The sequence below is a fragment of the Pristis pectinata genome, chromosome 29, assembly GCF_009764475.1.
Source record: "Pristis pectinata isolate sPriPec2 chromosome 29, sPriPec2.1.pri, whole genome shotgun sequence".
In the NCBI taxonomy this organism is placed as follows: domain Eukaryota; kingdom Metazoa; phylum Chordata; class Chondrichthyes; order Rhinopristiformes; family Pristidae; genus Pristis; species Pristis pectinata.
In genome coordinates this window covers 8,213,655-8,241,155 of record NC_067433.1, presented here as the reverse complement: position 1 = coordinate 8,241,155, position 27,501 = coordinate 8,213,655, and the positions used below count along the sequence as shown (strand labels likewise).

At 45.3% G+C, this 27,501-nt stretch overlaps 1 protein-coding gene across 1 annotated transcript; it reads left to right on the top strand.

The window, feature by feature from the left end:
- The first annotated feature begins 11 nt into the window (after nucleotides 1-11).
- On the top strand, nucleotides 12-26,445 carry LOC127584271 (deoxycytidine kinase 2-like). Its single transcript, XM_052040922.1, has 7 exons — nucleotides 12-343; nucleotides 11,543-11,658; nucleotides 17,698-17,888; nucleotides 20,630-20,777; nucleotides 20,892-21,007; nucleotides 23,968-24,067; nucleotides 25,266-26,445. The coding sequence occupies exons 1-7, from the start codon at nucleotides 100-102 to the stop codon at nucleotides 25,302-25,304; spliced, it is 954 nt and encodes a 317-aa protein (XP_051896882.1). The 5' UTR covers nucleotides 12-99; the 3' UTR covers nucleotides 25,305-26,445.
- The last annotated feature ends 1,056 nt before the right edge of the window (nucleotides 26,446-27,501 follow it).

Sequence of the window (27,501 nt, the reverse complement as noted above, 5' to 3'; positions counted from 1 at the left end):
GAACTGATTCACTAAATCTGCCGCTGGAAGGAAGCAAGGTGTTTGCAAGGCGAGGGGCTGTGAGTGCAGAGAGCCATGTCTTTATAGCACCCAGTTCGCATGGCTGCAGCCGTTCGCCTGTTGCTCACCCCTCGCTATGTGCCCGGCAGAGCGGTGCCTGGGCGCTTGTTGCTGCTGAGCCGCTGCCTTTGTGTCTGCGGACCTCTGGCGTCTGCCTCCCCTTCCCGCCGCAAACCCCGGCTGGCGGCGATGGGCACCGAAGCAGGGCGGCTGTCGTTCTCGTCCAGCGCTGGTGAGGCGGGGAGACCGGCGGTGACCAGGATATCGGTGGAAGGAAACATCGGTAAAAAAGAAACGCCAGCAAACGCGTGAGCCGGAGTGTGCGTTTCCAGAAATTGGAATGCGTTGCGCCCTTTATCCAGGCGCAATTTTGCAAGCTGTAAGGGATTGGTAGCAACACACAGAGTTCCTCCAGCTATTTGTGTGTTGCTCCGCATTCCTGCCTCTTATCTCTCCTCTTTGTGCCTTTTTCAGGTAGCGATCCTGCCCATTGTGAGATTGGACTCGGTATCTCCCAGTCCAATTTGACTGGCAGTTGAGTGTAGTAAGTTCTCAAGGAGTGGAGAATTGATTTCCCTGGGTTGGTTGCTGTTGGAATTGGTTTATTAATGTCCATCCAGATATGGAGGTAGTAAAAAGAAAACAATGCAGACTATAGTTTTGTAGCTGCAGAGAAAGTGCAGGTAGACAAATAAAATGCAAGGGCCACCACCAGGTAGATTGGGAGATCAAGAGCTCATGTATTAGGTCCATTCAAGAGCCTGATAACAGCAGGATCCAAGCTGTTCTTGAGTCTGGTGGTTTGTGCTCTCAAGCTTTTGTATCTTCTGCCTGACGGGCGGGGAGAGAAGAGAGAATGACTGGGGTGGGAGGGGTCTTCGATTATGTTGGCTGCTTTTCCCAAGGCAGCAGGAAGTGTAGGCAGAGTCAGTGAAAGGGAGGCTGGTTTGCGTGCTGGATTAGGCTAAATTCAGAGCTCTAGGCAATTTCTTGCATTCCTGGGCAGAGCAGTTGCTGTAACAAGCTGTGATGCATCTGGATAGAATGCTTTATATGGTGCATCTGTAAAAATTGGTAAGAAGGTCCTCTCAGTCTGCAGCTAGTAGAGTCTCTGAGGAGAAACAGGTGGATGTGGTGTATTTGGATTTTTGGAAGTTTTTTAATAAGAGCCATTCAGAAGGTTGTTGAACAAGATGTTGGTGAGACCACACTTGGAGTATTGTGTGCCGTTCTGGTTGCCCAGCTATGGGAAGGATGTGGTTAACCTGGAAAGGGCACAGAGAAGATTCACAAGGATGTTACCGGGACTGGAGGGCTTCAGTTATAAGGAGAGACTGGGAAGGCTGGGACTTCTTTCCCTGGAGCGTAGGGGGCTGACCTGAGAAATGTATAAAATCATGAGGGGCGTGGATAAAGTAGAGGGTCACAATCGTTTCCCAGGATAAAGGAGTCTAAACCTAGAGGGCATAATCTTAAGACGAGAGGGGAAAGGTTTAAAGAGGACGTGAGGGACAACTTTTTCCATACAGAGGGTGGTGGGTATATGGAACGAGCTGCCAGAGGAACTGGTAGAGGTGGGTAGAATTACAATGTTTAAAAGACACTCGGACGTGGATAGGAAAGGTTTAGAGGGATATGGACCAAACACGGGGAAATTCGACTTGCTCAGGCAAGCAACTTGGCTGTCATGGACTGAAGGTTCTGTTCCTGTGCTGTATAACTCTATGACTCTAGGGAATTGGGGGTAATATACTGAGAGTAGGCAAAGAGTTGGAATAAATGGGTCCACCTTAGTTTGGCAGCCTGTGACTTGTGGGATATTTGGGCCCTAATTATCCACAATCTATATCAATGATGTGGCTGGGGGGGTGGGGGGGGGAAATATTTCTGAGTTTGCTGTTGCTGTGGAAATAAGTAGGAAATTGGATAGTGGTGGAGGATGCCAGAAGTTTAAAGAGAACAAGCTGAGTGAAGGACGTAGCAGATGGACTACAGGGATCCCTATGTTATGGGGTAGGGTTGTGTCTATATCACGATTTTCTGTAACATGAAGCCGTGTTATCTGCACATAAGAACATAGAACATTACAGCACAGTACAAGCCCTTCGGCCCACGATGTTGTACCGAAATTTTATCCTGCTCTAATATCCATCTAACCCTTCCCTCCCACATAGCCCTCCATTTTTCTGTCATTCATGTGGAGTTCTCTCCGTGTCTGCGTGGGTTTCCTCTGGGTGCTCCGGTTTCCTCCCACATTCCAAGGACATACGGGTTAGGAAGTTGTGGGCATGCTTTGTTGGCGCTGGAAGCGTGGCGACACTTGCGGGCTGCCCCCAGAGCAGTCTACGCAACAGATGCATTTCACTGTGTGTTTTGACATACATGTGACTAATAAATAAATCTTATCTTATAATAAGAGTCTCTTAAATGTCCCTAATGTATCTGCCCTCACAACTTCTGCCGGCAATGTGTTCCACATACCCACCACTCTCTTTGTTTAAAAAAAACTTACCTCTGACATCCCCCCCATACCTTCCTCCAGTCGCCTTAAAATTATGTCCCCTCGTGTTAGCCATTGTCGCCCTGGGAAAAAGTCTTTGATTGTCCACTCGATCTATGCCTCTTATCATCTTGTACACCTCTATCAAGTCACCTCTCATCCTCCTCCTCTTCAAAGAGAAAATCCCTAGCTCACTCAACCTGAGTTGGAAGAAAATTAGTATTACTTTTTGTATTTACTTTGTTCTTTTAAAAAATGTATTTACATTTTTTTCCACAAAAAATTTCATACGAGTGAATTTTTATTCTGTAGCCCAGATATTTTTGTGGTGATTTGTGAATTCCTTCAGGGAAAAGTTCTGTTAACTGAACTCCCCAGAAAAATGTGAGGTTGTCCAGAGAAGGTCAGAGTCCTGATGCCGAGTTTCGACCCGAAACTTCGACAGTTCCTTGCCCCCCCCCCCCCCCCCCCACAGATGCTGCTCAACCTGCTGAGTTTCTCCAGCAGTTTGTTTGTTGTGAGGTTATCTACTTTGACAGATAAAACAGAAATGTTAAGTCATTTTTTTAATGATGAGAGATTAGGAAATGTTGAGGTTCAGAGAGACCTGAGTGTTCTTGATGATAAGTCACTGAAAGTTAACCTCCAGATGCAGTGGGCAATTAGGAAGGCAAACGGTATGTTGGAGTGCAGGAGCAATTTGCAGGTCCTTGGTGAGACTGTATCTCTGTGCAATATCGGTGTCCGGACCTAAAAGAAAACTTGCAGTAGAAGGAGTGCAGTGAAAGTTCACTAGACTGGTTCCTGGGGTGTCTTGTGAGGAGAGATTGAGTAGCTTTGTTCCCGGTTATCTAGAGTTTTGAAGACTGAAAGATGACCTCAATGAAATGTGCAAAATTGTTAGAGGGGTCAACAGGTTGGATTGGGGTTGGGGAGGGGGGTGGGGTGTTTCCTGGCTGAGGGATCCGGGACCAGGGGTCACAAAGTCTCAGAATAAGAGGTAGCTTGTTCTGGAATAAAATGAGAGTGCTGAATCATTGAAATTCTCTACCCCAGAGGGCTATGGAGCTCGGATCATTGATTTTATTCAAAGATAAGATGGAGATTAAAGGATATTCAAGGGGTGGAAAGTAGAAGGTCAGCCCTGATCCTGCTGATTGGCAGACCAAGTGCAAAGGGGCTGAATGGTCCACCACTGCTATCCCTTTCATGCTTGTGCCCTATGTTTGCCCGCGTGACATCCACTCCGTGCACCAAACGAGGTGAAATCCAAATTCTAGGCAAAATTTGCAATCGAAAATACTTCATTATCTTTCAAAGATAAGATATCTTTATTAGTCACATGTACATCGAAACACACAGTGAAATGCATCTTTTGCGCAGTGTTCTGGGGCAGCCTGCAAGTGTCGCCACGCGTTTGGCGCCAACATAGCATACCCACAACTTCCTAACCCGTACGTCTTTGGAATGTGGGAGGAAACCGGAGCACCCGGAGGAAACCCACGCAGACACAGGGAAAACGTACAAACTCCTTGTAGGCAGTGACCGGAATTGAACCCAGGTCGCTGGCACTGTAATAGCATTACGCTAAGTAAGTCAAAAGAGTTTGTAAATATTTTTGGTTGAAAAATGCAGGAATACTCCTTGGGGAAACTCAAATCTCATTTATTGGAAACTCTTAAGAATTTCACAGAATTTCTTCTAAAGTGCAAGTGCTAAAATCTAAAATCTTCTTCTTGTCTCTCAGTAGTTGTAAGTCCTTGCACAGTATACTCTCTTTCAATAGTATCCTCTGCAAATCTACGGTGGTATATTTCTCGCTGACTTATTTTCCATCTTGTTTTTCCTTGCTTTTAAAAAAGCAAACTCACATTCGTAGGGTTCCAGCTTTCACATTTCTCTTGTTTCATGTTTTCACCCTCTGTGGTAGCCAGTGGTTGATTCATCAGCCCTATTTCTCAATTCAAAATAAGTTATGCAAATAGTGTTATTCAATAGTTGGAAAAATAAACTTAGGAGCTGCAGTACTGAATAGATTGTCCTTTGTCATGTCTGTCCTCTTATTGATACTGGTATCTGTCGGGATCAGTGCACCTTTCTTGTAACAGAGTTAATTATTCTCTTTGGTGCAAAACAGATCTGGTTTGTAGTGTCAAATTTAGCCAAAGCTTGAATTTGGAATTGGGGCCAACAGTGCTTTGGAAGGAAGAGGTTTGGTACTTGCAGTTTACATTATGACTAATAAAAACAGAAATGCTGGAAATACTCAGCAGGTCAGACCGCATCTGTGGAAAGAGAAATAGAGTTAATGTTTCTGGTCAAAACATCCTTTGTCAGAACAGACAGACATTCTGACAAAGGGTCTTTGACCTGAAAAGTTAATTCTGTTTCTCTTCCCGCGGATGCAGCCTGACCTGCTGAGAGTCTCCAGCATTTTCTGTTCTTATTTCAGGTTTTCCAGCGTCTGCGGTTTTCCTTTATTCTCATGGCCCATGAATAATGCCAGTGTGAAAAGGAACTCGGGCACTACTGAGGGAGTGCTGAACCCTTGGAGATGTTAAACAAATATCTGCCCTCCTGAAGTGGTGATAAAAGACCCCTCCCACAGCAATATTTGGAAGAAGAACGGGGTGTTCCATCCAGTGTCCTGGCTGATATTTATCCTACAGTCAACATCAGGAAAACAGATTATCTAGTCATTATCACAGTGCTGTTTGTGAGAACTTGTGTCCTAGTTGTCACCCCTTTACACTAGCTATCTTCCCTCTCCACTCTCAGTCCTGATCCAGGGTCTCAACCCGAGATGTTGACAATTCTTTTTCCCTCCAGAGATGCTGCTCGACCCGCTGAGTTCCTCCAGCAATTTGTCTTTTTGCTCCAGGTTCCAGCATCTGCGGTCTCTCGTCTCCCCTAACTGGGTGCACAAGAGACTGCGGATGCTGGAAATCTGGAGCAACACACAAAGGAGCTGGAGGAACTCAGCTGATCGGGCAGCATCTGTGCAGGGAAATGGACAGTCGACATTTCGGGTCGAGACCTTTCATCGGGACTAGTCCAGTCTTGACCCGAAACACCGACTGTTGGTATTGGTTTATTATTGTCACTTGTATCAAGGTACAGTGAAAAACTTGTCTTGCATGCTGATCGTACAGGTCAATTCATTACACAGTGCAGTTGCATTGGGTTAGTACAGTGCATTGATGTAGTACAGGTAAAAACAATAACAGTACAGAGTAGTGTCACAGCTACAGAGAAAGTGCAGTGCAATAAGGTGCAAGGTCACAACAAGGTAGATCGTGATGTCATAGTCCATCTCATTGTATAAGGGAACCGTTCAATAGTCTTATCACAGTGGGGTAGAAGCTGTCCTTAAATCTGGTGGTATGTGTCCTCAGGCTCCTGTATCTTCTACCTGATGGAAGAGGAGAGAAGAGAGAATGACCCGGGTGGGTGGGGTCTTTGATTATGCTGGCGGCTCCACCAAGACAGTGAGAGGTAAAGACAGAGTCCAAGGAGGGGAGGCTGGTATCCGTTATGCGCTGAGCTGTGTCCACAACTCTCTGCAGTTTCTTACGGTCCTGGGCAGAGCAGTTGCCAACCAAGCTGTGATGCATCCAGATGGGATGCTTTCTATGGTGCATCGATAAAAGTTAGTGAGTGTCAAAGGGGACTAACCAAATTTTTTTTAGCCTCCTGAGGAATTAGAAGCACTGGTGAGCTTTCTCGGCCATGGCATCCACGTGATTTGACCAGGACAGGCTGCTGGTGATGTTCACTCCCAGGAACATGAAGCTGTCAACCCTCTTGACCTCAGCACCATTGATGTAGACAGGTGCATGTATACCGCCCCCTTTCCTGAAGTCAATGACCAGCTCTTTTGTTGACATTGAGGGAAAGGTTGTTGTCATGACACCATTCCAATAAGCTCTCCACCTCCTTCCTGTACTCCGACTCATCGCTGTTTGAGATACGGCCTACAACGGTGGTATCATCTGCAAACTTGTAGATGGAGTTAGAGCAGAATCCGGCCACACAGTCATGAGTGTACAGGGAGTAGAATAGAGGGCCAAGGACGCAGCCTTGTGGGGCACCAGTGTTGAGAATAATTGTGCCGGAGGTATTGCTGCCTATCCTCACTGATTGCGGTCTGTTTGTTAGAAAGTCAAGGGTCCAGTTACAGAGGGAGGTGTTGAGTCCTAGGTCTTGGAGTTTGGTGACAAATTTGCTTGGGATTATTGTACTGAAGGCAGAGCTGTAGTCAATAAACAATAGTCTTTTAATGTAGGTATCTTTACCGTCCAGGTCCCTCCACAGGTGCTGCCTGACCCACTGAGTTCCTCCAGCCCCTTTATGTGTTGCTCCCCTAATTGGAATGCTACATTCCCAACGTTAAAACAGTGACAACACTTCAAAAGCAACTTGTGTTGGAAATCTCTTGACAGGACAGGGAAGCTACTATAGAAATGCAACTGACCATAAAATTTAGGGAAAGTGACACAAACCTTTAGTTGACTGACCAGTGCTTTCCTGAACCGATGAATGTATCAACAGTGGCAGGATAAACCTTCAACTCATCCAGAAACTACACCAGACGTGATTCATTGCAAGCATCGCCACTTTGTGCTCTGAACTAGAGGCAGCCCTCACTTCATTCAGTGTTGTCACTGTGTTGCAACCTATTAGTAACTCGAGGTTCACTTATCGTGGCCTAAACTCATTACCATCTGTCGCTTATGTTGCATGTTTTAACCTGGTATCAATGTTCTATCATCATTCTGAACTCCAAGCAAGACTGATAAGTCCCGAGTTTATTTACTAACCTTATCCCACCTGTTGTTCTTTTGACGGCTCCCCAATCTTTGACACCACCCCCCACCCCCCCAAACTTCTTCCACCATCCCATCAACCCCCAGTTCAGCCACTTGCCCCTCCCCTAGGAAGAGGATTCATTTAGGGCGGTAGAGTAATACAGCACAGAACAGGCCCTTCGGCCCAACTCATCCATGCCGACCAAGATGCCCATCCAAGCCAGTCCCATTTGCCCACACATCCTTTTCAACTTTTCCTATCCATGTACCCATTCAAATGTCTTTTAAATGTTATTGTACCCCCTCTACCACTTCCTCTGGCAGCTCGTTCCATATACCCACCACCCTCTGTGTGGAAAAAGTTTCCCCACAGGCTCCTTTTAAATCTTTCCCCTCTCACCTTAAACCTTTGCCCTGTAGTTTTTGGCTCCCTTTCCCTGGGAAAAAGACTTCATTGTAGAGTTTGCTTTTTGTAATATATTTTTGAGTTAGCATCAAATGTAGGAGCGCAACAGAGAGATTTTTAGATGATACAGAACTTGAAAATCAAAAGATGCTAAAAATCTGAAATTTAAGCGGAAAATACGACAACACTCAGCAGGTCAGGCAGCACCTGTGGAGAGAGAAATGGTTAACATTTTGGGTCAATGACTCTTTTTCAGATTCATTAATTCAGATTGACCTGAAATGTTAATTTCTCACTACAGTTGGTGCTTGAACTGCTTACTGTTTCCAGCATCTTCAATACAAAACTTGGCTCTGCAGCTGACGGTAAGGAGAAAGCTTTAAACTGTCGGATGTTGATGGTCAGAAAAGCGGCAAATGGAATTGAATCCAGAGAGTGACTGTGTTTGGGAAGGTGCAACAAGGCAAGGAATGGACTGCAAATGGGAGGATATTGAGTGGTGTGGAGGAACAAAGGGGCTTTGAGTGCATGACCAAGGAAGCAAAACATATCAATAAGGTGGTTGTTCTTTATTTTTTATAACTGTGTTAAGTAAGGCTGGTAGAAACACTGAGTAATGAAGAACGAATGTTCATATTTTAGAATGTGGAAGTCCTTTTGCAACATCACTGGGTGATTTGCTAAGGTTTCATGCAAGCAGTTGTGATGCTGTGTGAGGGCTGATCAGTGTGAAGGATGAAGAAGCCTATTAAGGGCTGCGATCTTTGGGTAAGATTTCAAAACTCTTAAGGTGACATGCGTGACTTCTAAAGGGAAGCAAGTACTGAGCGCTTCATGTGTGAACAGAATTAGATTCTCGGCTGACGCCATTCTTACCTGGGTCCAGCTGTTCCTGCCTCTTTGTAGGATTTGAGGAACAGTCATTATTTGTCGATCCCACTCAGACCCTCTCTCTGATCTCTTGTTCTGATACATTGATGACTGTATTGATGTTGCTTCCCGCTCTTATAGAACATAGAACTCTACTGCACAGTACAGGCCCTTCAGCCTACAATGTTGTGCTGACATTTTATCCTGCTCTCAGATCTATCTAACCCTTCCTTCCCACATAGCCCCCTATTTTTCTATCATTCATGTGTCTGTCTAAGAGTCTCTTAAATGTCCCTAATGTATCTGCCCCCACAATCTCTACAGGCAGTGCGTTCCACGCACCCATCACTCTGTGTTTAAAAAAAAAACAACTTACCCCTGACATCTCCCTTATACCTTCCTCCAATCACCTTAAAATTATGTCCCCTCATGTTAGCCATTGTCATCCTGGGAAAAAGTCTCTGACTGTCCACTCGATCTATGCCTCTTTACATCTTGTACACCTCTATCAAGTCACCTCACATCTTCCTTCTCTCCAAAGAGAAAAGCCCCAGCTCGCTCAACCTATCCCCATAAGACATGCTTTCCAATCCAGGCAACATCCTGGTTAATCTCCTCTAAAGCTTCCACATCCTTCCTATAATGAGGCGACCAGAACTGAACACAATGCTCCAAGTGTGGTCTAACCAGAGTTCTATAGAGCTGCAATATCACCTCGCGGCTCTTGAACTCAATACCCCGACTAATGAAGGCCAACACACCAGACGCCTTCTTAACAACCCTATCGACCTGCGTGGCAACCTTGAGGGATCTATGGACGTGGACCCCAAGATCCCTCTGTTCCTTCACACTGCTAAGAGTCCTGCCATTAACCTTGCGTTCTGCCTTCAAATTCGATCTCCCGAAGTGTATCACTTCACACTTATCCAGGTTGATACAGTTTCATCTCCTTTGCTGGAGACTGGAGTCCTGATGAAGGGCCTTGACCCAAAATGTTGACTGTCCATTTCCCTCCATAGGTGCTGCCTCACTCACTGAGGAAATGCCACATATGCCTCTCGCTGGTTGAGTTGTTTGCCCTTGGATTTGGTGACCTGAGCTGAACTTCGAAGGTCCACCTTGCCTGTCCCCCAGGAACCAAACCAGTGTGATATGGCAACTGAAAATCTGCATTACTTTGAGTTCCTTAGATCTGAATTCGAGTTATCATTTACTCAATAGGATGTAGACATTGCTAGCAATGGTACCATCTATTGTCTGTCCCTAATTGGCCTTGAACTGGGGAGGCAGCTAAGAGTCAATCATGTTGATGGGTCTGGAGTCACTTACAGGTCATCCTGGGTAAGGACAACAGATCTCATTGTCTGAAGAGCATCAATGAACCAGGTGGGTTTTTACAACAATCTGTTGGTTTTGTGGTGAACATTACTAAGGTTGTCCTTAATAATTTAAATTTAATTTGATTAACTTAATTGAGCTTAAGTTCCCCAGCTGCTGCTGTGGGATTTGAACTTGAGACTCTGGATGGATGCACCAGACTTCTGGCTACTAGTCCAGTTACTTAACCACTACACTACTGTAACAACTGCTAAGCCAACTTAAGTGCCTGATGTTTTATTGTACTGAATGGAGAGGTGGTGAACATAATGCTGAGTGCCAGTCCTAACCATGGTGATCAGTTTTCTTGGCCCTGCGGGTAGACCAGCTTCAGTAATTGTTGGCTGCTGTGGTTCATAGGAAAGTTGCTTCCTTTGGATCGTACTGAAGTAATCACAAAACAGGTGATTTTTGTCTCCCTGTTCATCAACAGAACCAGGGAGGGTTATTACATATGATGAGCGTTTGTCGGCTCTTGGACTGTACTCACTGGAGTACAGAAGAATGAGAGGGGACCTCATAGAAACATTTCGAATGTTGAAAGGACTGGACAGAGTACATGTGGCTAAACTGTTTCCCTTGGTGGGTGAGTCCAGGACTAGAGGGCACAGTCTTAGAATTAGAGGGTACCCATTTAGAACAGAAATGAGAAGAAATTTCTTTAGCCAGAGGGTCATAGATTTGTGGAATTCATTGTCACATACAGCTGTGGAGGCCCGATCATTGGGGGCATTTAAGGAGAAGATTGATAGGTATCTAATTAGTCAGGGTATCAAGGGATATGGGGAAAAGACCGGAAATTGGGGCTAGATGAGAAAGTTTAGCTCAATGTGAGGTAGCGGAGCAGACTCGATGGGCTGAATGGCCTACTTCTGCTCCTTTGTCATGTGATCTTGTGACTTGACAAACCTATTATGGTACTGAAGACTGAACGGTTCCCTTATGCAATGAGACGGACTATGACCTCACGATCTACCTTGTTGTAACCTTGCACCTATTGCACTACACTTTCTCTGTAGCTGTGTACTGTTGTTGTTTTTACCTGTACTACATCAATGCACTCTGTACTAACTCACTGTAACTGCACTGTGTAATGAATTGACCTGTACGATCGGTATGCAAGACAAGTTTTTCACTGTACCTCAGTACAAGTGACAATAATAAACCAATACCATTGAGTCCTTGCTGGTTTCTAGTAGAGTAATCCCATTCCCCTGTAGCCTTGCAACTAATCTCCCTTGCATGTTCACCAACTTCCCCTTTTGATTCTACACAAGGGGAAATTTACAGTGGCCATTTAACCTGCCAGCACATCTTTGGGATGTGGGAGGAAGCCAGAGCACCCAGGGGAAACCCAAATGGTCCCAGGGAGAATGTGCAAACTCAAGGACTGAACCCAGGTCTGTGGAGCTGTGAGAAAGCAGCACTAACTGCTGTAATGTCCCAATCAAGTGTAGAATAAACGTGTTGGGCTGATTTTGAATATTTTAAAACTGAATAATCTTTTCTGCTTTGATTTAGCCGTTGGGAAATCCACGTTTGCTGGACTATTGCAGCAGATGGGCAGTGACCAATGGGAGATCGTTCCAGAGCCCATAGGAAAGTGGTGCAATGTTTCCACCTCCAGCAACAGCAAGGTGGGTGTGATCGAAATCAACCTAGTGTCTCAATATGCATCTGTCGGACTCTGAAGAAAATGAGGGGCCTGTCAGATCCAGTTATTTTCGAATCCACAGGTTCTTTCAGGAGCCTAAGAATGAGTTGATGCTTCACAAGCTTTTATTGGAAAAGTTTAAAACAAAGCAACAGTCATGGAGCACATGGCACTAGCTTTACTACTAGGAGATGAGCTGAGACAAAGGAACTAAAATGAGCTAGGGCTGGGGGGGGGGGGGGGGCGGGTGTGTGGGTGGGGGGGTGTGGGGGGGAGGAGAGCAAGAGAGAGATTAACAAAAAACGAGACCTTTTATACCCGAGATAAGAGGTACTCTTTAGATAACAATAGTCCAATCAGGAAACCTATTAGATACCTGTGGCCAAACCAACCAATGGGAAAACAGTAAGCTAAAAAGCGGTTATACATTGTACAGCCACTTGAGGTGTATTAAACACTATACATGTTAAAAAAACTACTTAAAACAGTCAAATCCAACAGATCTTAAGGGGAAACTGAACAAATTCAATAGAAGGGATCCAGGAATGAGCAATTTTAGTTACAAAGATTGCCTCAAGATTCGGGGGTTGTTTTTCGTGGAGCAGAAGAGTGAAAGTTTGTTGGAAATAACCAAGATCATGTTGGGTTTAGGAATGGGTCTTCCAGGAGCAGAGAATCCATATTTAAAGTTTTGGGGAAAAAAATGGAGGTACGTGATAATTAACACAGATTTTTTGCTGGGGCGAGTTGTTTCTCAAGTACTGCTGGTTAGCAAGAAAAACTCTGCAGACCAGGACACTGCTCAGTGCATTAACCTAGGTTACAATTATTGTGCTATAAACTGTCTGAATTCTCTTGAAACTTGATGAGATTGGACAGAAACATTGGTCTGAATCTAGAGGGCATAGATATAGAGTTAGGGATAAGAGGTTTAGAGGGAGCTGAGGAAGAATATTTTTTCATCCAGAGAATACTTGCAATCAGGAACACTGCTTGAAGAGGGGGTGGTGGAGGCAGAGACCCTCACAACATTAAATAGTACCTAGATGAATCACCAAGGCTACAGATCAAACACTGGTAAATGGAATTAGTTTAGAGGAGAACTCAATGGACTTGGTGGCAAAGGGCCTGGCTTTGTGCTGTATGACTATATTTTTTTTCTTTTTAAGATAAGATATCTTTATTAGTCACATGTACATCGAAACACACAGTGAAATGTGTCTTTTGCGTAGAGTGTTCTGGGGGCAGCCTGCAAGTGTTGCCATGGTTCTGGCTCCAACATAGCACGCCCACAACTTCCTAACCCGTACGTCTTTGGAATGTGGGAGGAAACTGGAGCACCCGGAGGAAACCCACGCAGACACGGGGAGAACGTACAAACTCCTTACAGACAGCGGCCGGAATTGAACCCGAGTTGCTGGCGCTGTAATAGCGTTATGCTAACTGCTACACTACCGTGCCTATTGGTGGTGGGGGAGGTGTTCAAGAACTAGAGGACATAGGTTTAAGGTGAGGGGGGAGAGATTTAATAGGAACCTGAGGGGCAATTTTTTCACCCAGAGGGTGGTTCAAACATGGAATGAGCTGCCAGAGGAAGTGGTTGAGGCAAGTACATGAACAACATTTAAAAGACACTTGGACAGGTACATGGGTAGGAAAGGTCTAGAGGGATATGGGCTAAATGCGGGCAAATGGGACTAGCTTAGATGGGCATCTTGGTCGGCATGGACCGGTTGGGCTGAAGGGCCTGTTTCTGTGCTCTTTGACTCTATTTACCATCTGAGTCAAAATGCTGTTGATCTGAGATACAAAGATGTCCTAAAGTTGTTTGGCTGCTGCTTTCTGCTATAATGTGGCTCCAATTGGAAAACTGAGTCGGAAGGTTGTAGGTTCAAGCCTCCTCCCAGAGACTTGAGCACAAAATCCAGGTTGACCCTACAGTGCAGTGGCAAGGGAGTGCTGCAGTGCCAGAGGTTCCATCCTTAACGTGCAGCTTTAACGAGGAGTGCAGTAGCACTGTGGTTAATACCCTCCAGATGCTTGGAATAAAGATCACGACAGGAGTGCTCACTAAGGCAGCTGTGGAAATTAAGTTTAGTTAATATAAAAAAAAGTCTTATGAATAGAGGTTATGAAGCTACAGAGCCATCAAGTACCTAAATCGCATTTCCCAGCACTTGGTCCGTGGCCTTCTATGGTTCAAGTGCTCATTCAGATGCTTCTTAAGTATTGTGAGGGGACCTGCCTCCACCAACGTATTGAGCAGTGCATGCCAGACCTCAGTTGTCCTCTGGGTGAAAGGAATGCTTCCTCTGATCCCCTCTTGCTCCTGACCTTAAATCTATGTCCTCTGGTCTTGGACACCTCTGTTACGGGGAGAAGTTTCTCACCATCTACCCTATCCACAGCTCTCATGACCTTGTTCACCTCCGTCAGGTCTCCCCCGCCTCCTCTGCTAAAGACAAACAAACACAGTTTCTCCTCATAAGAAAAGATAAGATATCTTTATGAGTCACGTGTACATCAAAACACACAGTGAAATGCATCCTTTTGTGTAGAGTGTTCTGGGGGGCAGCCTGCAAGTGTCACCATGTTTCCTGTGCCAACATAGCAAGCCCACTAACCTGTACGTCTGTCTGGAAAGTGGGAGGAAACCGCAGCACCTGGAGGGAACTCACGCAGACACAGGGAGAACGTACAAACTCCTTACAGACAGTGGCCGGAATTGAACCCGGGTCACTGGCGCTGTAAAGCATTACGCTAACTGCTACACCTTCCATCCCAGGCACCTCTGTTACGGGGAGAAGTTTCTCACCATCTATCCTATCCACAGCTCTCATAATCTTGTTCACCTCCGTCAGGTCTCCCCCGCCTCCTCTGCTAAAGACAAACAAACACAGTCTATCCAGTTTCTCCTCATAAGAAAAGATAAGATATCTTTATGAATCACATGTACATCAAAACACACAGTGCCTGAAACCTTCCATCCCAGGCAACACCCTGGTGAATCTCCTTTGCACCCTCTCCAGTGCAATCAGGCCCTTCCAATAGTGTGGCAAATGAAACTGCACACAATGTGCTGCCTGACCAATGTTCTATAAAGTTGTACCAGGAGAACTATGCTCCTGTATTTCACGTCCTCGATAATAAAGGTGCAAGTCCCACTTGCCGCCTTTGCCACCTTATCTACCTGTGCTGTCACTTTCAGAGATCTTTGGCTTTGTCCTCTAAGTTCCCTCTATTCCTCAATACTCCCTAGGAACCTGCTATTGATAGCATATGCCTGACCCTTATCAGAACCCCCAAAGTGCATCACCTCACTCTTATCAAGGTTAACTTCTATCTGCCGTTGCTCTGCTCAGTTTACCAGCTGATCGATATCATTCTGCAGCCTGACTACTCCCCTCACCATCAACAACAGCACCAATTTTTGTGCCATGTGCAAACTTACTAATCTTACCTCCTACATTCACATCGAGGTTGTTAACATGCATAACAAAGAGCAAAGGTCCCAGCACCGATCCACGTGGTATGGTGCTGGACACAAAGTTCCAATCACAAAAGCAGCCCTCCACCATCACACTCTGGTTCCTATTACCGCTTCGTCGAGCACCTTTGCTCCATCCACTGCAACAGCCAGAACCTCCAGGTGGCCACCCACTTCAATTCCACATCCCACTCCCGCACTGACATGTCTATCCACGGCCTCCTCGACTGCCATGTTAAGGCCAGACGCAGGTTGGAGGAGCAACACCTCATATACCACCTTGGGAGTCTCCAACCTGACAGCCTCAACATCGATTTCTCTAACTCCCGGTAACCCCTCCCCTTCCTTTTCTTTTCCCCACCACTCCTTTGTCTTCCCTTATTCCTGTGGCTCCCTTCTCCCGCCTTGCTGACCTGCCCATCTCCTCTCCTCCCCCCCCACCCCCCTCCCGTCCTTTATTCCGTAGTCCACTGCCCTCTCCTACTGGATTCCTTCTTCTTTAGCCCTTGGCCTCTTCTACCTATCACCTCTCAGCTTATTACACCTTCTCCCCCTCCCCCACCCACTACCTTCCCCCCTCATCTGAACTCGCCTATCCCCTGCCTGCATGTGCTCCTCCCCCTCTCCCCACCTTCTGCCCTCTTCCTTTCCAATCCTAATTGGTATTGGGTTATTATTGTCACTTGTACCGGGGTACAGTGAAAAGCTTGTCTTACAAACTGATCATACAGGTCAATTCATTACACAGTGCAGTTACATTAAGTTAGTACAGAGTTCATTGAGGTAGTGCAGGTAAAAACAATAACAGTACAGAGTAAAGTGTCACAGCTACAGAGAAAGTGCAGTGCAATAAGGTGCAAGGTCACAACAAGGTAGATTGTGAGGTCATAGTCCATCTCATTGTATAAGGGAACCGTTCAATAGTCTTATCACAGTAGGGTAGAAGCTGTACTTAAGTCTGGTGGTACGTGCCGTCAGCCTCCTGTATCTTCTACCCGATGGAAGAGGAGAGAAGAGAGGATGTCCCTAGTGGGTGGGGTCTTTGATTATGCTGGCTGCTACACCAAGACAACGAGGGGTAAAGACAGAGTCCAAGGAGGGGAGGCTGGTGTCCGTGATGCACTGGGCTGTGTCCACAACTCTCTGTAGCTTCTTGCGGTCTTGGCAGAGCAGTTGCCTTAATGAAGGGTCTCGGCCCGAAACGTCGACTGTTTATTTCCCTCCATGGATGCTGCCTGACCTGCTGAGTTCCTCCAGCACTTTTTGTGTGTATTGCTCCAGATTCCAGCACCTGCAACATTTCTTGTGTCCTTCTATTACCAAGCCAAGTTTGGAACCAATTTGCCAACTTGCCTTGAATCCCATGGGCTCTAACCTCTTCGACTACTCTACCACGTGGAACCTTGTCAAAGGCCTGACTGAAGTCTGTGTAAACCACATCAATCGCATTTCCTTCATCAATTTATTTTGTTACTTCTTCAAAAAAAATCTCAATTAAATTAGTCAGACAGGATCTCCCACCAACAAATTTCTGCTATCGCTGACCAATCCCTACTTTTCGAAGTGTAGATTAATCTTGTCCTTTGGAGTTTTCTCCCGTAGTTTCTTGACCTGTGACGTTAGACTAACAGGTCTGTTAAGTACCAGGCCTGCTGCCCTTCTAGAATAAAAGGTACCAAATTTGCTATGTTTCAATCATCTGACACTTCAGCTGTGGTCAGCACGCACTAAAATACCCCAGCAATCTCCTCCATAGCAGCCTGGGAAACATCTCATCAGAACCTGGGGTTCTATCTGCTTTCAAGCCCATTAAGACATTTAGTACCTCCTCCATTTTAATCTTAATGTGCCCGAGAATTTCAGTGCCCCAGCAGAAATCTCCAGCTACAATGTCTTTCTCCTTTGTGAATGCAGACGAAAGGTGTTCATTGAAGACCCTTGTCCGTATCCTCTGGCTTTCCACGCGGATTGATCGTTTGGTCCCTAATGGGCCCCATTCTTTCCCTGGTTAACCCCTTGCTCTTAATATACTCAGGACAGGCACGGTAGTGTAGCGGTTAGCGTAACGCTATTACAGCGCCAGCGACCCAGGTTCAATTCCAGCCGCTGTCTGTAAGGAGTTTGTATGTTCTCCCCGTGTCTGCATGGGTTTCCTCCGGGTGCTCTGGTTTCCTCCCACGTTCCAAAGATGTACAGGTTAGGAAGTTGTGGGCATGCTATGTTGGCTGCCCCCAGAACACTCTACACAAAAGATGCATTTCACTGTGTTTGGATGTACATGTGACTAATAAAGAAATCTTGTCTTAAATGCCTTGAGATTTTACATAATCTTACCTGCCAGTTATATTTTGTGGCCCCTCATTTCCCTCTTAATTTCTGCACACTCTATGCTCCTGAAGAGCCTACCCTGTATTCGGAGGTCCATACGTGTAATGTTTCAAGTCGATAGCCTTTCACTTTAAAGGCTGAATTCAGCATTAAGTCTTAGCAGCTCGAATGGAACCATGTTAGTGACCATGGTTTATTATTCCCCAGGAACCAGCCGCACAGAAGAGTGTTGGCAACCTGCTTCAGATGTTGTATCAGGATCCCCACCGCTGGTCCTACACCTTCCAGTCGCACTCCTGCATGAGCCGCATCAAGACCCATCTGGCACCGTTGTTGCCCAGGCTCCTGAAGGCAGCAGAGCCTGTGCAGATATTTGAGAGATCAGTCTACAGTGACAGGTAACCAAGTGCCAGAGAGATAACTGATGCTTCTTGTATTCGTCAAGGTGAAGGGCGAAACTTGAATCGCAACCAAGTTTGATCCTGAAGTTCTTCCCTCTTTTGATGAAGTAGGACCCTACAGCACCTGTGGTTTTCTGGCATTGACCCACTTCAAAGTCAAAGTCAAGTTTATTGCAGGAGCATCACAGGCACATAGTGTCAGAGATGCAACATTCACAAGAAAACCATAAATTACACAAAATTATACAAGAAAGAACACAATTAGAATGAAAAAACAAAGTCCATTGTAGTGCAAAGTGGTCATATTGTTGCTATACTGACGTAGTGATCAGGATTGTGCCGGCTGGCTTAAGATAAGATATCTTTATTAGTCACATATACATCGAAACACACAGTGAAATGCATCTTTGTGTAGAGTGTTCTAGGGGCAGCCCGCAAGTGTCGCCACGCTTCTGGCACCAACATAGCATGCCTGCAACTTCCTAACCCGTACGTCTTCTGGAATGTGGGAGGAAACCGGAGCACCCGGAGGAAACCCACGCAGACACGGGGAGAACGTACAAACTCCTTACAGACAGCGGCAGGAATTGAACCTGGATTGCTGGCGTTGTAATAGCGTTACGCTAACCACTACACTACCGTACTGCCCGCCGAATGGTTGAAGGGAAGTCGTCGTTCTTGAACCTGGTGGTGTGGGACTTCAGGCTTCTGTACCTCCTGCCCGATGGTAGCTGCGAGAAGGTGGTATGGCCCAGCTGGTGGGGATCTTTGATGATAGATACTGCCGTCTCTGATCAGGAGTCTCAATCCGGTGGATAGGAAACAAACACAAGAGACTGCGGGTGCCTGCCGTAGTCCTCTTGAGCTCCCGGTTGGAAGCCATTTCAGCTCCCTGTCCCATTCCCACACTAATCGGTCTGTCCTCTGACTTCTCCACTGCCAGGGTGAGGCCAGGGGCAAACTAGAAGAACAAGATCTCCTATTCCACCTGGGTAGTCTACAACCCAAGAGTACGAAAGTTGAATCTCCCAATTTCAGGAGACCTGTAGCCCCTGTTCCTTTCTCTCCTGATCCATCCCGGTTCACTCACACCCCCACGCCTTCTTTCCAACCCCTCTCCCCCCAGGTCCCAGCTTCTCTCTCCTCCCCAACCTGCTTCCATCTGCCCATCACCCACACACTTAACCCACCGGTTAACCCTACCTCACCCCCACTGTTCCATCTTTTCATCATCCCTCCTTTATTTGGTTCCACTTAGCACCTTCCTTATTTATCAGATTCCAGAGTCTGCAACCTTCTGTTGTCTCCACAATACCTCCCAACCTCTGGCTGTACCTCCACCCTTCCCCACACCTGGCTCCATCTGCGCATCCTCCCCCCTCCTCACCGTGTCCACCACCTGCCAGCCCCTGTCCTCCCTCTCACCCCTTTATCCTGCCTATCTCCCCTCTACACTCTCAGCCCTAACACAGGGTCTTGACCTGAAATGTCGACCGTCCCTCTGTCTCCACAGATGCTGCCTGACCGCTGAGTTCCTCCTGCAGTTTTTCTTTGCTCCTGTGGATAGGAAGCCAGTTTAATCAGGAAACCATTACATCCACGGCCAGTCGTGTCCTCTGGTGTATCTTCCTTTGCACATTGAACAAGAGTTCGTTTATTAGCATAGGCATACAAACACAGGGTATAAATGCCATGAAAATTAGCTTTTTCCAGCAGCAGCACATGACATGACACATAAGTTAACATAAACTTAAAGTAAATTATATACAGTATAACTTGCATGACAAATTAAACAGAACGACATTAATGCAAGTTGAGAGAGGGAAAAAGAAATGTAGTCTAATGTAGTGTTAGGGTTTTTCAAGTTGATTCAAGAACCTGACGGCAGTGGGGAAGAATTATGCCTGACTTACTTTCCTCTGCCAGACCCACCTTAATTGAGGCCACAGACGGGAGCCCCAGTGCTGCCTTAGCTTAAGTCAGCTGTTACAATTAGGTGTTTGAAACTAAACCTTCACAACCACTGAGCTTTGAAGGAACCTTCACTGCTACAATTTACTTTCTAACCAGCTAGCTCCAGAATAACTAGCTTGTGTTTGCCAGAAATTAACTGTAAATTTGAGGAAGCTCCTCAAAAAAACTTGAAATGGTTGTTGTTCCACCGTAGAAAGCATCCTATCTGGATGCATCGCAGCTTGGTATGGCAACTGCTCTGCCCAAGACCGCAAAAAAACTGCAGAGAGTTGTGGACACAGCCCAGCACATCATGGAAACCAGCCTCCCCTCCATGGACCCCGTCTACACTTCCCACTGCCTCAGGAAAGCAGCCAATGTAATCAAAGACCCCCTCCCACCCCGGTCATTCTCTCTTCTCCCTCTTTCTATCGGGCAGAAGATACAAAAGCTTGAAAACACGCACCACCAAGCTCAAGGACAGCTTCTAACCCGCTGTTATAAGACTCCTGAATGGACCTCTTATACTAAAAAGGTGAACTGTTGATCTCTCAATCTACCTTGTCATGGCCCTTGTGCTTTATTTGTCTACCTGCACTGCACTTTCTCTGTAACTATAACACTATATTCTGCATTCTGTTTTCGTATTATCTCGATGTACTTGTGTCGGAATGACCTGTGGATGGCACACAAAAAGCTTTTCACTGTATCTCAGTATGTGTGACAATAATAAACCAATTGCCAATTATCATTGGGCAACTCTCAATTTTTGACCATTTTTACAGGTACGTATTTGCTTCCAGTCTTTATGAATTGGGTTGCTTGAATGCGACTGAATGGGCTATCTATCAGGACTGGCACACTTTCCTCCTCAATCAGTTTGGCATTCGAATTGCTTTGGAAGGAATCATCTACCTCCAGGCATCCCCTGAGGTGAGTGGCATTGGTTTCACTGAACATGCTAATGCATTTGGATCTTAGTAGTATATCGGTGTGTGACATCCTCTTCTAAAAGGTTTGGGACTTGTATTGGTTATCTTCCTGCAGAAATGTTTAGAAAGACTTCAACAAAGGGGGAGAAATGAAGAGAAGAATGTGCAGCTGGATTATCTGGAGAAGCTACATTCTCAACATGAGAACTGGCTTGTGAACAAGTCCACTCAGTGAGTGAAATATCTTCAAATTCTGCTGGCCTTGGAGTGCAGACTTTAGGCAAATTGTGAATTCTAGTAAATGGAAATCAAAGAAATTGCAGATGCTGAACAAACTTAATATCTGGTCTGTTGACGGGTCTTTGACCTAAAGCATTAACTCATTTTGTCTCTCCACAGGTGCTGCTTGGCCCGCTGAGTGTTTCACAGCATTTTCTGTTTTTATTGTGAATTCCAGTGTCAGGTGCTCACTTCCTTTTTCCTTAACGTTTGATTAATTCTAGTGACGCTTTGCTTGTGTTCCTTGCTTAGAGTCATAGAGTCATACAGCATGGAAACAGGCCTTTTGGCCCAATCCATCCATGCCGACCAAGATCCCATCTAAGCTAGTTCCATTTGCCAGCGTTTGGCTCGTATCCCTCTAAACCTTTCCTATCCATGTACTGCACCTGTCCAGGTGTCTTTGATCTTCTCTCCCAGTCCCAATTCATAACAAAGGAAGCTCACTCTTCTGGCTTCAGAATAAGCTGCTCTTCCTACCAATGGAGCAGAAATTCTAAGCCTGTGTCTGATTTGGCCAAACAGTCTAAAGCTCCTGACGAGAGGGGGTTGGTCTCAGTCAAGCCGTTGAATAGAGAGGACAGACAGCGTGCTGTTTTGTGGGGCACACTTGATCAAGGTTGCCGTGGTCACAATTTATAGCCATCAGGTCTGCATCGGTTGTGTCCCATTCAGATCCAGGTGATCCAAAAGAACATGGAACAGTACAGCACAGAACAGGCCCTTTGGCCCACAATGTTGTGCTGACATAGCTAATCCCTCCTATCTACAGACTGCCCATATCCCTCCATTTTCCTCTCATTCATGTGCCCAAAAGCAGGTCAAAGTCAAATAACTTGTCAGAAATTAGATCTTTTATTCAGGACAGTGGTTTTATTCCACACAGGGATTCAGATCTTTGTAGTGTATCGGTATGTAACACCTTCTTCTGAAAGGTTTGGGATTTCCATTAGTTATTTTCCTGCAGAAATGTTTTGAAAGAATTCAACAAAGAGGGAGAGATGAGGAGAGAGATGTTCAACGTACCAAGCGAAGAGTTCATTTGTTCATGAGTTTCTCCAACCTTGCCTTTAACTCTGTTACTCTCCCAATCTACATATGGAGAAATCTCATCGTGAAGTCCCCAACCTCTCCAAATTACGGACAAAATTGTGCATGTAAACTTGCTTCACTATCACATTCCTACAATTTAAAGTTTACAATCAGCCATGCAATAATTAATTTGAACCAAGTAGGCTGTCCTTGACCTCTTGGCCAAATCATTATACCTGTTGGATTTGACTGTTTTAATTAGCTTTTTAACATGTATAGTGGTTAATACACCTCAAGTGGCTGCACAAGGAATGGCCGCTTACTAGCTTATTGGTTCGTCCATCAGGTGAATATGTGGTTTTTTTCATTGGTTGGTTTGGCCACAAGTATCCAATAGGTTTCCTGATTGGACTATTGTTAGCTAAAGAGCATCTCTTATCTCCGGTATAAAAGGTGTCGCTTTTTGTTAATCTCTCTCTTGCTCATCCTCCCCCCTGGCCTGAGCTTCCTTTTGTTCCCCTTGTCTCGGCTCATCAAAGCTAGTGCCATGTGCTCTGTGACTCTTTCTTTGTTTTAAACTTTCCAGTAAAACTTTGTGAAGCACCAAGTTGTTTTCAACTCGTTCCAGGACTCCTGAAAGAACCTGTGGATTTGAAAATAACCGGATCCACATACCCCAGTGCTATAGTAGCTTCTTTGATCAATAAAACATGTGCACCACCTTCTTCCCTTCCTATCCGTCTGTTGGCAGGAATGTGAATTGTCTGTGCCGAACACAATGCCAATTGACTCTAGGACAGGCTATGAACCAAGTGCTGGTAAATGGATTACTATGGTAGTTTCTTGGTCAGCATAGACAAGGTGGACTGAAGGGCCTGTTTCTGTTTATGACTGTATGTGAGAAAGTGCTGGAAATACTCAGCAGGTCAGGCAGCAGCTGTGAAGAGAGAAGCAGAGTCAATCTTTCAGGTCAATGTATTTTCTCTCTCATTTCAGATGTCCAGCATCTGCATTTGTTCTTGTTTTGCAAATTTCCAAGATGTGGGTGGTTTGATGCGCCTTCCTCTGGGAGCTGAGGAAATGACCGGCCATGTACGAAAGAATGGGGCTCCTATCTCTGTCCACAGCTACTCAACCCAATCGCGCTCCTCGATACTGCGCAGGGTTCCTCCCAGGACTCCCAGTTCACCAAGCGTGGGGCGTGGACCCCTCAGCCTTCATGGGCTGTCTCGGCCACCACAGCTGACTGCCGTACAGAAGAACCAGAATCCAGCCTCCCCCTCTGGCGCCTGCGCGTTCTTTGCAGGAGTCTCACGCGATCGAAAATGGCATGCCTGTTTGCGCAGAAAAGGTAGAATTTTGCCTGAAGATCGCAACAAAATGAAGTGTGACTACCGAAAGTAGACTGTGCCCCAGAACACGAGACGTAACCAGCAAAAAAGCTTCTGTATTTCACTGAGTTTTGATTTTGTTTATTTTTAACCTTTTCTATGAGGTCTACTGTTGATGTAGCAAATTATTCTTGTGGAATTGACTCCTATACTTCCAATATATTTTAATTCCTGACTCCAGTAGAAAGATCCTGGTGGATCTTTCTTGTTAGTTCAACCCCCTGTCCTACACGTCAATGCAACTCAGTTTGCACCTTGTGCCTCGTTCCCAAATGTCGACGATGTTGTCAACCGTAACTGCAAACCCAGGGGATGCACCTCACCACAGGAGGGGGAAGGAAAGTTGTCAGGGACGTTGGCCCATCAGGTATCTGACCTTAGTTTGTCACGTGTCTAGGAATGAACAAAAAGCAAGAAATAGTTTTTGGAAGAAAAATTAGGGTTTTATTTGGATGGTGATTTAACTCGAGCTTTCTTCATTTCCACCAGAGTCCACTTTGAGCATCTGAAGACTATTCCAGTGTTGGTGCTAGACGTCAATGAGGAGTTTGAGAATGATAAATCAAGACAGGAAACACTCCTCAAACAGGTTCACTGCCATCTTTCTCTTTGTTTCTTTGCTCATTTTCCCCTTGTCCTGCACATGAAGCTCTGTAGACGCATCCATTGGTCGCTGTGCACGCTGCTCTTATTGCGACCATGAAATTGCCAGCAGGACAATTTTCCACAGGCAAACCTCCATCTGGATCTGTGCAATATGAGCCAGTGAGAGGTTACTGTCATTGGGTTACTGCTTGTGCTGGAGCAGTGCAAGTTTTAAGGGGTGTTGCAATTCCTCAAGACTGAGTAGCAGTAGACAGCATGACAATCAACGTTTGTGAGCTCTTCAAAGCCAAATAGGAGTAAGGCAAATGCAGTAAATAGTAGGGCACTAAGGAATGTTGATGAACAGAGAGAGACCTAGGAGTCTAAGGCCATAGTTCCCTGAAAGTGGAACACGGATGGTAAAGAAGGCATATGGCATGCTTGCCTTCATAGGTTGGGGCGTAGAATTTAAGAGTTGGGACGTTCCGTTGCAACTTTACAAACCACTGGTTACGCCACACTTGGAGTACTGTGTGCGGTTCTGGTCACCACACTATAGGAAGGATGTGATTGCACTGGAGAGAGTGCAGAGGAGATCCACCAGGACGTTTCCTGGATTGGAGGATTTTAGTTATGGGGAGAGACTGGATAGGCTGGGCTTGTTTCCCTTGGAGCAAAGGAGGCTGAGGGTGACCAGATAGAGGTATATAAAATAGGGTGGATCCTCAAAATCTTTTTTTGGGATTAGTGTGGATGGACAAAAGGGTCGGCATGGATATGGTGAGCTGACGGGCCTGTTTCTGTGCTGTACAGCTCTATGACTCCCTGGAAGTGTCTTGCAACTCCTGAATTTACTGAGTGTATGATACATACAAAGGATTCTGCAGATTCGTTTGCACAGTTTTAGACATCATCATGATGCAAACACCCATTAACTCTTGATCCTTCTTTGCCTCTTCATGGAAGGAATCAAGTTTGTAGGTAACGACCGGGGAGGCTTGTCTCCACAGAACTCCCCCTCCGTAGCTGCAGAGCATTACAACAGGAACAGAGTGAGAGCTGGGTTAATTGATGCAGCAGCTCTGCAGAAGAATGGTGGTTGTAACTTGCATCGTATCAGTGCTGTCCGCTGTGGTGTTTTGGGGCCATGAACTTAAAATGCATCTTTTTGTGATGAAGAATTTCCTTTTCTCCTCTTCCAGGTGAAGAACTTCGTGAATACTCTGAAGCTGGGGAAATGAAACATGCAGGGCACTCTTTGCAGCAATGTTGCTCAAGCGAAGAAAGGATTTAGTTAATAGTGTTGGTGCACAGCAGGGGAAGGGGTGCCCGTGTCTGGAGAAGGCTGTGCAGAAGTGGACTCTGGAAAGTCACCAATAGCACTTTCTACAGAATCCGGACAGTACCAATTTCACGATGGTTCACAATCCACTCAAGCTCACCATTAACCCTGTCACGTTATTTTCAAATTTTGCTTCTGATTTTCTCATCTGATGTTACATTTTGGCTGGTGAGGCAAGGAGTGAAAACAATATTTATGCTATGGTGCTCTTCCTCCTTCCCATCAAGCCCTTTCAGCTGAGGGTTTTAAACGGTTTGATAGTTACCATGACATAAATAGAAATCCATAAATGGATTTTCATAAACTAGAAGTAACTTGAATTGATGTGTTTCCTAATAGTTGTAATACTTTGCTGTTAGTTTGTAGGTTTGTGTATCAGCTTTGAGTTAACATTAGATTAAATTTAATGGTTTTTCATTAGGTTTTACCATTTTTGATCCCTGCCCTGTTTGCATAGGGTTAAAGCAATTAAGAGTGTGATTGTCCACTCCAGTCAGTGCAATTTGCATTCTCATGATCTCTTTATATTTATATTTCATTTATAATTGCTGCCAGGAGGAACCTAGGTAACTCACAAGTGACCTTACGTTTGTTCCTTTGTATCACACCCTCTAGACATAGACCAGAACTTGCCTAATGTTCATTCCCCATTCTACCCTGCATCCATAAACCCTGCACACACTTGGAGTTCGACCTCAGTCATAGACTGAGACCAATACCAGCAGAGATGTATTAGTATTTTACTTGTCAGGCCCCTTTCATAGTTGTTGTTTCCATTCCCTTCTGTTGTAATGGTGAACATTCCATTTCACTTTAAAGAGAAATGTGTATCATACAGTGTTTCCCTAGCGATTGGTTGGATGTTGTACTGTGCAGTGTTAAAAGATGACTGTTTTCAATGTGCTTTGAGCACACAAGTCAAATCCGATAAGCTGAAAGCAGACCAGATCACACTTTTAGATTTAGCAAAAGCACTGACCATCATGTCCTGCTTTGTAACAATCTCCATAAATGACAATAAACTTTCTTTGATTAACCCATTGTGTAGAGTCACAATCCTGTCATCAATTGGATGTGCAGATGTCAGGTGAGATTACATTGATGGAACATTAAGGCATGGTCTAATGCAGTCTTTGAGCAGAAAGATTGGCATGGTGCTATTTCAGAAAGGTCTTTGATCTGAAATGACAACTTTGTTACCTGCTTAGCTCACAAAAGTTAAAAGCATCACGCGTTTCAGTGTAGACTCAAACCACATCTAACAAGGGGCATTCACTCCTGAATGTGTTGCTTTTTTTTTGAAGTATAATTTTGTTTAGTTCCCACATTTTTGTGGCATGAGTCTCAGCTATTGTGCTATAACCCGTTTCACTATGTCAACTCTACATCAGCTGAGCAAGGAGCAGGAGTGTCCATGTGTCAATCTTTCTGACTGCTGGTCCTTCCCTTACTTTCCAGCAGTAAAATCAAGTATGGGAACGGTTTGCACTCTTTAAATGAAAGCCTCCAGGTTATCGAGCACCCTACACAATTCTGGGCACCAGTAATGATGACGAGCTTTCAACAGTCTTCAGAGGACATTACCCAGATGGCCATGGATGAGGGAATTTGTTTTGGAGAATCGGGAAAAGGTGGGATTATTCTTGGAACAATGAAGTTTTGGAGGTGAACAAATACAGTAAAACTCAGATAATCCAACGGCCTCAACACTTGGTGGTGCTGAATTTGCAGATTTTCAGGTTTTTAGATACTTCTTAAGATACCCCAAGAAAGGTTTAATCAGTTTTTTTTAAAAGATGTTACCCAGCAGGATAATAAATTTTCCAATGAACCTGGTGAGGTTAAAGATACTGCAGGAAAAAAATTCAGTGAGTTTATAAGGAACATGGAAACGGTCCCAGTGAGTTTATAAAGAGTATGAAAATAGGTTAATAAGGAACATGGAATGGGGTTCCAGTGAATTTATAAGGATTGTGAGAACGAGCTGCTGGTGTGCCTATAGGGAGCACGGGAAATGGGGCCCAGGTGACCAACCATTGGGAGTTCTGAACAATTGGATCGTAAATTATCAGAGCTCTACTATAGCAGTTTCCAGG